This window comes from Bidens hawaiensis, unplaced genomic scaffold (assembly GCF_021521415.1).
Source record: "Bidens hawaiensis isolate Kalapana, Puna unplaced genomic scaffold, B.hawaiensis_p1.1 tig00048819_1, whole genome shotgun sequence".
NCBI classification, from domain to species: Eukaryota; Viridiplantae; Streptophyta; class Magnoliopsida; order Asterales; family Asteraceae; genus Bidens; species Bidens hawaiensis.
The window spans coordinates 89,291-100,189 of NW_027498717.1; the positions used below are offsets into that span (position 1 = coordinate 89,291).

A 10,899-nucleotide genomic window follows, 5' to 3' on the forward strand; every position below is an offset into this window, starting at 1 on the left:
CAATAGCTTTAGGCGGGTTGGGGTTCATATCAAATACACACTTAACACTAAACCGTTAATCTAGCCGATTTCGTAAACTTTTTTTTCTCCGTAATTTTCTTCTAACACTTTTAAAGGTAAAAATCCCACTACTATTTTAGTTTTACTTTCAAAACACCAAAAGATGGTAAGAGTTCATGTTCGAAAACAATAAATAAAACTGGCCCAAACTGTCAAACACCGAACCGTTTTGACCAACCAAACCAATCAAACCGGTTTAACTTACTTTATTCAAATACTGTAAGTTCGGCTCAGAAATCCAGTCAAAACTAGCCAAACCAGACCGCGCACATCCCAAAATGCTACTAGAGGTGCACAAAATACCGGTTTTTACCTATACCCGACCCTATGGGTCAACCTGGTATTGGGTCTCACCCAGATCTGTTCCCGTAACCGGACCCACCAGAACCAGTTCCACATTTACCCGGTCAAAACCTGTCCCAACCCAAAAAATCCAGTCAAATACCCGACTATACCCGGAACTGTTTTCTACCTTGTCTGTGCACCTCTAGCTGCGATGCCATAATGACTTGTACTTTGTACACTAACACAAGTACATCAAAAAGAAACCCCAAAAGCGACGCGAATTTACGCGAACCGCATGCTAAAAAAAACAAGAATCTTGACAAGCAAGTTTTCATTTACTTCAACAGAGCATCTACAGGTCCAATACATGTCAAGATAAAAAATCAAGAATTGAGTACAAAATAACAGATCAAAGGGTAAAATTTTACCCCAATAACTTTTTTACCAAATCCATTCTAACCTTGAAATCTAATGGCCTTTATTCATCATCATCATCTGCTCTTCAAACTTCAAAACTAAACCCGCATTTCATTCCGGCCATTGATCCGGCACTGTAAGAAAGTAACTCGTCATGGCCTTACGGAACCTTCGTTTGTACTGCTTTGGGGAAACTATGGTTGGTGACGCGTTCTTGGGCCCGCCTAGAATCCCGGATGCTTTTACCCATGTTTCGAGTTGTTTGTCCCATGTGTACTGTCTCATGAAATCGATGATCCCGAGAACCAATTCTTTGCTCTCTTCGTCCACTCCAACTAGCAGAGAGTAGTCCATCACGTCGATTGACTGCATTAAATGTACAACTTTTAATGCGCATCGTACAATTACTAAAGCATGGGCCGTTTCGCATAAAGGGTTTTTTGAAAAGATCCAAACATTAAACGTTTTAAAGAGTAAAGTCATGATAATGTGAATCTTGTGAAAATGCTAGATTTGTATTTTATTTTTTCTCTAGTTATAACCGTGAGAACTCACGGACCCCACCAATGCCCTGCTAAAGTGACGGAAAGTCGGAAACTATGCATAAATTATATAAATTATCGTTTATTTCAAAATCTGGTCCTTGCAATTTTAACTGAATGGTTAAAAATTTTGTTAAATTTTTACATAATGACTATTTTGCCCTTGTAACTAAGAGACAAATTCTTTTATACTTTTTATCATGTTTATTTTATTAATTTATCTATTTATGTACTGTATACAACTAATAAACATCTACTTTACAAAATGACAATTTGCCATTGTAACTAAATGACAAAATTTGACAATCCTTGTCTTTTTCTATTTTTTCTTTTACTTTTATTCATTTTAACACTTATTTTATAATATTTTAATAATACCAATAAAAAGTTAACTGGAAAACTAAAAATATTAATTTACGTCTCGTTTTTTAATTAACTAGAGCAAAAAGATGATACCGCTAAGAAGGATGTGTCGTTCCAAACAGCTCTTTCAAGATTTCTCTTTGCTTTGCTTCCAAGAAACAGTGGATTGGTACGCAAGGCTTCCAATAAGTTCATATCTAGCATTGTTCCTGTAGTACTCGAGTTATAACGGGATCTTGAAGACCCTTTCAGATCATAAACCCGAGATATATTTTTCTTGAAAAACAGATTCTCCATCACCATCACAATAGATTTTGATTCTTTACCGCCTCTCAAATGCTTCACATTAACCTATCATAATTACAATAACATCATAAAGTTTAGCTTTCAAGTTTCAAACAAGTTAACAAGAATAGGCCAGTAAACGAACCAAACGAATACAAACAAGGCATGCTTGTGTTCGTTCATTAAGAAAGTGAATTGTGTTCATTTACGTTCGTTCATTAATAGTATAAATTAACGATTAACGAACGTAAATGAACAAACATAACTGAGCTAAAACGAATTAAAAGAAACCGTGAGCAACAATGTGCTGGCCCTAAAAAATCAATCAAACTAGACTAAATAGTAATAGGCCTAATAAATTTAAATATATAAATTAATGAATGTAAACCGGAGGGAAACTAGCGATCATTAACGAACGAACATAAATGAAAGAACGGGACGTTTTCATGTTCGTTCGTTTAACTAAATGAACCAAAGTTTTGTTCATGTTCGATCGTTTATTTGATAAACGAACTTCTTGCCAAAGGGTTCATGAACAGTTCACTATAGGGTTTGGTTTACAAGGACTAAACAAACAAACATATTAAAGTCAAAGCAAAGTCAAACTCAACCTGATAAATCCCGACGATTTTAGCAAGACAAGTTGGACTCCCGGTGTTTAGTGAATCGGTCAGGTACTTAAAATACTGTGGTGCAAATTCCTCAAATGAATCCAGCTCGGTTTTCGTGACACCTTTTATTAAAAACCGATCATCTAACGATTTTGCAAAGTCAGCACCACTTTTACCTCCTTGTGCAATCCATTTCTTGCATCGGCTCAATGAACGCATGTAATCGGTTTCACTCGGACAGCATTTCTTTCTAAGGCCATCAAATTGTTTAGCAAAATAGCACGTTACCGAGAATTTGACTTTTCCACCGGGTCCCGATTCGTCCTCAAACTGAACTGTTAAGTGATTAGAGCTTTTAGGCTCGGAAAACAACGACCCGATTGAAGCTGATGGTTCTTCTGACCCGTAACTTCCGTATTGCATGTAATCAAAGTCGTTATTAGAGCCAAAAGATTGCCAAGTTGAAAGCTTAGAAGCCACAGAATGTTGTTTGTTTAAATAAGGTTTATCGGTAAACCAATCTTCATATTCTTTAGAAGCAAGCGCATACGATATTATGCTTGTGGGCTCGTTCTCATAAACCGCAATCACCATGTTTTGACCACGAATTAAACGCGCCCCGTCTGGGAGAAAAGAAGTTCGGGAAATGAATGACGGTTTTGTCCTCCACAAGAGTTCAAACTTCTGGTCTTCATTGGGAAAGATTTGTGAGTAACTCCTTTGTATGTTATCTTTGACTTTGACCGTGTGGTCTAGATTCCTCGCTTTTTCTTGTAAGGTCATTGCAGAGTCAAATGAGTAAACCCGAGCAGGTGTGGAAATCAGCCTTCTAATTTGTGGGTTCTCGGGTCGGGTCAACGGGCCAGTCCATGCAGAATCAATCTTGTCAGATAGATACGATGCATTACCTTCAATGAACTGATCAGAAGAGATTTGATTGGATTCATCAGTCTCTTCCTTCAGGTCAACTTGATTGGATTCGGGATCAAAGGATGGATGACCATGGTCAACAATATCTTCAAGTGTTGAATAGCATCTTCTGTGTTTGACTTCCACGTTAGAGTTCCGTTTAACGATGGAATTAAGATACATGAGCCTTTGATCCCAAACATGCAAATCGATCATGAGAGAATGTCTCAAACGATTAAGTTCAAAAACATCGATTTCAGCCACACTTTCACCACATGGTTGAAGTAAACCCTAGAAATTTTACAATATATCATGTGACAAACACATAAGTGGGTAATAACGAAAACAAATTTAGAATTTTTTAAGATAGTTTCCTTACCATGTATGCATCTCTTTCTTTGATTAAATCCATATTCAACTCCTCAATTTGTTTATTTAACTCGTTTGCATCTGAAATATCATCTCCACCTCCAACATAAATACTCTTTTGTTCGGTCTTGTGTAACACATCAGATATCTCAGCATACATTGCTATTGTCTTGTTCAAAAGCTGATCTCCACAAAACAAACAAAAAATGGTCAAATAGGTGAAACGGGCCAACATGTGCAGGTGAAAAGTTTGATATTAATTATGATTAATGATTTAGCACAGGCTGAGCAGATAAACACAAAAACTGATTTTTAAACGAACCAGGTAAACCCTGCCAAAGTGTGAAATGGCCCAAATTTGTAATCATGTTTAACACAACTATTATAAAAGATTAAATTTTTGACACAGCGAGACCTAACCCGTTTCAACTCAAACCAAAAGCTACCCATTTTGACCCGATACTTGATCTACTAACCTCGGTTACTTCTTTCTTTAACCAACCCTGTTGAACATGGCCACTAAACTGTAGTACGGCTGGCGGCAAACGAACAGAAAGAATATCGATCGGAGAGTACCGGAAAAATGCTACCATATCCCTCAACCTATAAATCAAATACAGGCTATAAATTAATCACATATACATACATACACGCATAAAATATAGGAAAAAATGATTTTACCCATAGAAACGAAGGCAGTCTCGTTGCAGAGAATGACCGCATCCCGCAATGCGATTAGCAGTTGAGTGATTTGAAAAACTAAGTTCCAAAAATTTCCCAAAAGAGAGACCCCATGCAGCTTCAGACATAACAACTCTAGGGGTCGCAGGTGGGACCCCATTTACAGGGGAACATCTGAGGCACCTGTGCCACATCCATATTTTTCCATCTTTTTCCCCGGGTAGATTTAGCGATGGAATTCGTTTAACATTAATCGTCAAATTCCCCTGTGGGTGAGTGTAGCATATCACATGGGATTCTGCTGGGTTGTTGCAAGATGAGCATGTTGATGTCTGAATGAAAATCCCAAATCAGATCCAGTTGTTAAAGATTCAATCTTTTTTTATTAATATCAGAAGAACTATATTTTGTTGCATCTTAAAGGATAAAGCCTAAATCTTTTATAAAGAAGATTGAGATAAGTAATTTTACCTTAATGAGAAGGTCATCTTAAAGGATAAAGATTTAATTTTTTTAAGCGCACACACGCCGATTTTAGTGAATTGAATTAACTTACATGTTACCTTATGAAAAGATCCAATCTATTTACTAACTAATGCAGCATTAACAAAAGAATTTTTTTTTTTTTTTGAAATTTACCTGGTCAAAAAGATCATCTTGGAGGTACCTCCCGAGTGGTTTATCAAAGGAGCCATAGAATTTCATACGAAAGAGTCTTGATCGTTCACATACGTTACCATTCAACACACACCGGCTAGAAAACGATACTAAAATGCTTTGATTAGTATCGGATGCTGAATAATATTCATTTGAGTCTTCATTTACTTCAATTCTTTCGATTGATTCACAAAGAATTGCTTCTTCCGGAACAGGAAGGCTAGATATGGCATTTCTATCCATCATCATATGATTGTCGATAGCTGCGTCGTGTTCTTCAGATTTGGGGGAGTTGGTAACATCCGAGGGCTTTATGGTCATTTTAGGTAATGTAGCACCCTCATCAGCCAGAAACGAAGTTTCTAGTGATAGATGATATGCAGCAAATACAGCATACTGAACAACATGCTTGACTTTCTTTAGTTCTTCCCGACTTGAACCTTTTAGCAAGACCTACAAAACACATCGAAAGTATTTATAACAAAATAAGGAGACGTGGCAATTTCTAAACCACTTATTATGTCACGAGTCAGAGGTTGAACACGTCAGCAACCTAAAATGGAATGCATATGACTTCCGAAATTACTTAATTCACGAAAGTTAAGTTTTCATCATAACAATACAGCTATTATAAATGTATCTAACAAAATATTTATGTATTAAAAAACATAGCAAAAATTGTGTGTGACGGATTTATTTTTGAGCCCATTGTTTTAAGATTAAGCATCCGGTTTTCTGAATTACTTTATTAAAAAAATTAGATTATTATTATAACAATGTAGCCATTGTAATACTATTTAACAAACTTATTATATATTTAAAAAAACTGGGCAAATATCATGCCCGACAAACTTTTGAACCCATTGATTTTAGGTTAAGCATTCAATTTCCGGAACTACTTTATTCAAAAATATATATATAATTATAAAAATGTAGCTATTGAAAAAATATTTAATAAACTATATATTTAGAAACATGACAAACCATGTGCCAACCCATTTACTGTTGAATGTTTAATTATGGATTTAAGGGTTAACTTTGTTATCTGATTGGTGAAATGGGTTGAACAAGTCAAACGTGTCAAAAGCATCCCAACTCGCAATGCATACAACCTAATTAATTACGCAATAAGAAAATTTAGACTATCATAACAATATAGCTTTTGTAATCGTATATGACATTTTAACACACTAATTATACATCAAAAGGGGGGCAAAAAGTGTTTCAAACCAACCCAGCCCGTTTTGCATACACAAAAATATGATGGTTGGAATTGTTACCGTGCAACCCAACCGTCTTGGGCAACCATCAAAAAACATGAACGTCTTGGATGGCTTCTTGGTGGACGGACCCGTGGGTTCATGGTGTTCGGTGAACTTTTCTAATCGGAAAAGCTCGCATTGGCCCAATCGTGTGGTGGAGATCTTATCTACAGATGGAGTTATAGGTGTACCAGTACACCTAGAGATACGCTCTAGCAAAGGGCGTTTGATGTTTGAAACCAATGAGATCTCTTTGGCTAAAAGATACTCTTGTGCGTATGATGATACACTCTTTTCTACTAGTAGCACATTTGGTCGACGGGCTTCTATTCGTGAAACAATCATCTTCAAATGATCAATTTCCTGTTTTGATGTCAAGTTTCATAACTACAGTTAGTTTCTTCGGTCTCCAAGAAGAATTTAATAATCACAAAGAAGAAAATAAAGTAATTATCCTCAAAAGGATTTAACAATAATTAAATATTCTTATTTATCTCTAACAAGTCAAAATAAATAAGATAAAAAAAATGGTTGGAAGACGCCAACGAATATTTTTAAGCATAAAACCTCCTAAATCATTTTATTCAAAAAGTTAGGAATGTAAACAAACTGAATGTTCACTGAACCGTTCAGCGGGAAGTTCACTTATGTATGTTTATTTAATAAACCAACAAACATCAAAACATGAACAAAAATATTTGTTCATTTAGTTAAACAAACAAACATGAACACGTCTCATTCGTTCATTTATGTTTGCTAATTTACGTTTGTTTTAAGTTCATTTTCTTAGTATATTCATTTAAATTTTTTTGGCCCGTTACAATTTAGTCTAGCTCTAATAGCTTTTTAGGCCCAACACATTGTTGTTCACGTTTACTTTTACTTGGTTTTAGCCCAGTTCTGTCCATTCTTCTGTGTTCAGTTATGATTGTTCTTTTATGTCCATAATTAACGAGCACACATAAAACAATTAACTATTCATGTTCGATCGTTTGTTCATTAAGAGTTAATGAACAAACACAAACATGATCTGTTTGTGTTCGTTTACAGACCAACAAAACGTTAAATTATTATTAAAATTATGTAATTTTGTATTCATAAACAACTAATTATTTATAAGAGAGAAATTTAACGCAAAAAGTGTTCCAATCAATCCAACCGGCCCCACTCATTTTGACACGTACCAAAAGTTACCCTGCTACCCGCTTACCCTTTTGACCTAAACCCGTTCTGACTCTTTGCCCAATTCACCGACCCGCCCAATTTGCAACCTTTAATGATAACCAACCTGCTGCAATAGTGTCTCAATAGAAGCAAGCTGATTGTGAGCCCGCTGATACTCGAGTGCTCCACCTAAAATAAGCAACCTAGGATTCTTGTACTGTGAAGTCATGCGTTTATGCTTTATATTTTTTGTACAAACTATGCCTTTAACAAGCATACTGCATAATTATAAAAGAGGTTTAAATGCCACATAATCTTTCTATTGAAGGAATGAAACAAGAATCCTTTCAGTTACCTTTCTTCGGGACTTCCAGAAGCTATACATTTAATCTTTACATAATCCCCGGGATCCATACTGCCACCTCTGCTAGTATCCGGTTTCACAAAACTAGCAGCTTGCCATGCTAAAGATGTTATAATATCAAGCCAGTCATCTGCTTCCACATATTCAGATTGCATAAGTTGTGAAACAAGAGCCCTAAAATGACCCTGAACAACGTTTTCCAACGGTTTTTTATGTTCAAAACTTTTGCTGTTTTCAGAACAAACACTCATAAGCGTATCACTAGAGGAAAACACATCACACAGTGGGCCCATTTCATCGTCATCATCAGCATATGAGAAGAAACCGATTTCTTCATCATGTAACGGCAGCGGTAACCAAATAAGACCATTGTTTTCAAGATCTAATATGGGCAACTCATCATTAGTGGTAGTATTGTCAGATTCATCAGGGCCGTTTTGATGGCTTTTTAAAACAGCCACCAACGGTTCGTGGTCAAAGGAACCATTAGTTAGAGACCGAGGTGTTTCCTGGCCATCGGGCTGTACAGAATGGTTAAGTCTAGTCGAGGTAAAGTCGGTCCTACATGGGCTGTCTGATGGGCTTGAATCAACTGACAAGAAACTGTAAAATTCATGTCGGGTATTGACACTGCTCGAATCTACATCTGAGGTGTCCACACTATACGGGCTGATGATACTTTTTGAAGAATGGTATCCTTCGTCTTCATCACTCCTGCAGTTAACAATAATAAGATAATCGATTAATTATTTTTTGTTTAAAAATCAGATGATAGGTAGTTTATAATCAGATAATTAGCTGTTTAAAGAAACAAATTGTGAGCCAATATACATTTATCTTCATCAACTTCTTGCCTATTATCCATGTTTGATTATATCTTAGATCCTAAGTAATTGAAAAATCAAAGTCATATTTGCTTATCAAGGCTTCAAATTGCAAAATCGATATTTAAAACAAATCTGAACGGCCCCCATAACCTATCGTTCAAGAACTAAAAATACTTTTTGATGTGAATTATAATATACTTTAATATTATTTTTGACAAAAAAATTAAAAATACCATCAAACTATCTAGAATCAATATAAAATTTCTGAAATTACAAGATTCAGTTTACAAAACTTATTGTTCAAGGATTATAAATATTTTCAATGAATTTGATGTGTTTTGATATTATTCATGACAAAAGTTTCATAATAATATCAAAATGTCCAAATATAGAAACTATAAACTAATTACACAAATAATACCATATCAAAACTAATAACTTGGTTGAAAGAAACAAAACTCAATCAAATATACAAAGAACCGTACCTTCCCGTGGAGCAGAAAACGGATACTGATTTAAGAGATGGACCGTCAAATCTATCACCAGAACAATTGGGTGATGCCGGTTCAGGACTTTGTCGGGGTGAATCACAGGGATGAATTTTATGACTAAACTTGCCACCAAACTTTTGTTTAATCTCAAAACTGGCACAAAATTTGCAAAACTGGATACTTCTTGATTCAACATAAGAACCATAGTTTTGCACACAGCTCTTACAAAACAAACGGCTGCAGCGTTGACACCGATGACCAGAGCAAGAATCTGAAATTCTCAATTCGCATTCACAACACACGGTTTGACCACCGTCAGCCATGTTGACTTCACCAGATATAGTATTTGTATCACTTCTTCCCCAATTAATCCAATATCTAACCGTCTCAACAAAATCTAGTAATGAATTAGCAGGAACTCCCATCAAATATCAAATCCTCTTTCATCGAAAATCCTCAGCTCAAGTTATAATGTTATATTCTATGTCAAGAAATTATGAAACTCGAAAACTATAGAACCCAAAAACTGAGTAAAAACAACTTGGGCTTTTTTTGTAAAACTATTTTAAGTTATAAGGTTTTTTTTTTTGTATTTTGTTAATGAAAATATTCAAGAAAGAAACTAAAAGGTCTCCTTGAAATCAGAAAATGTATTTACACAGATCCTGTTACTATAAGAACACATCCACCAAAAAACAAGTGTTTTTTTTCTTTTATAATATTTGTATATAAAATAAAACTTCTCAAACCCTAGCTAACCAATTCCAGAATCATCAAGCTCAGATGTTCCTAAAACCAATTGGAACATCAAACACTCCAGACCAGACCTTAATCACCAAAACCAAATCAAAACCTTCATCAACTCAATCGAAGAACATTTCAAACCCGAAAACTAGCACGAAACTTCAATTTCATTCAAATTCAAGTACCGAATCAGTTAATTAACCAGATCCAGAACTTAATCACAAAAACACTTCACCAATGCAATCAACAAAGCTTCAATTTCATCAAATTAAAGCACCGAATAGAACGATTACCGAAATTAAGGTTCACAGAACCAAAACCTCAACAAAATGAAAGTTCTAGACACGAACAACTCACACGAAGCTTCAATTTCATCAAATTAAATCACCGAAATCGAATAGTTAGCAAAACTAATCCAATCAACAAAGATTTTAGACACGAACTGGTAAACTACTCTCAGTTTCCCCAAACTAAACCACTGAATCGAACGATTAACAAAACCTAGACCAAATTAACGCACCGAATCGAACAATCAGCAAAATCAACACGAATTCGCTTCAATTTCCCCAAATTAACAAACCTAGGGTTTACAAAACCAAATTAACGCACCGAATCGAATAATTATCACGAACTGGTTCACTTTGACCTAACTAAGACCAAATTAAAGCACCGAATCGAATAATTAGCACGAACTGATTCAATTTGACCTAACTAAGACCAAATTAAAGCTCCAAATCGAGTAATTAGCAAAGCTAGGGTTTACAGAACAGTTACAGAGCAAGGAGTAGTCAAAGTAAGAAGAGATGAGAGTACGAAGCTTGAATAATCGAAGAAGAAGATGAATATGAAGATGAAGCAGCTCGAATCT

At 35.4% G+C, this 10,899-nt stretch overlaps 1 protein-coding gene across 1 annotated transcript; it reads right to left on the reverse strand.

Moving 5' to 3' along the window:
- Nucleotides 1-566: 566 nt before the first annotated feature.
- Nucleotides 567-10,606, reverse strand: LOC143597658 (putative 1-phosphatidylinositol-3-phosphate 5-kinase FAB1C). The gene is made up of 12 exons (XM_077076097.1): nt 10,486-10,606; nt 9,282-10,394; nt 7,961-8,683; nt 7,730-7,883; nt 6,460-6,804; nt 5,162-5,632; nt 4,523-4,854; nt 4,318-4,444; nt 3,852-4,022; nt 2,564-3,763; nt 1,761-2,018; nt 567-1,128 (listed from the first exon to the last, which is right to left on the reverse strand). Exons 2-12 carry the CDS (start codon nt 9,710-9,712, stop codon nt 874-876), a joined length of 4,467 nt encoding a protein of 1,488 aa, XP_076932212.1. The 5' UTR covers nt 9,713-10,394; nt 10,486-10,606; the 3' UTR covers nt 567-873.
- Nucleotides 10,607-10,899: the final 293 nt, after the last annotated feature.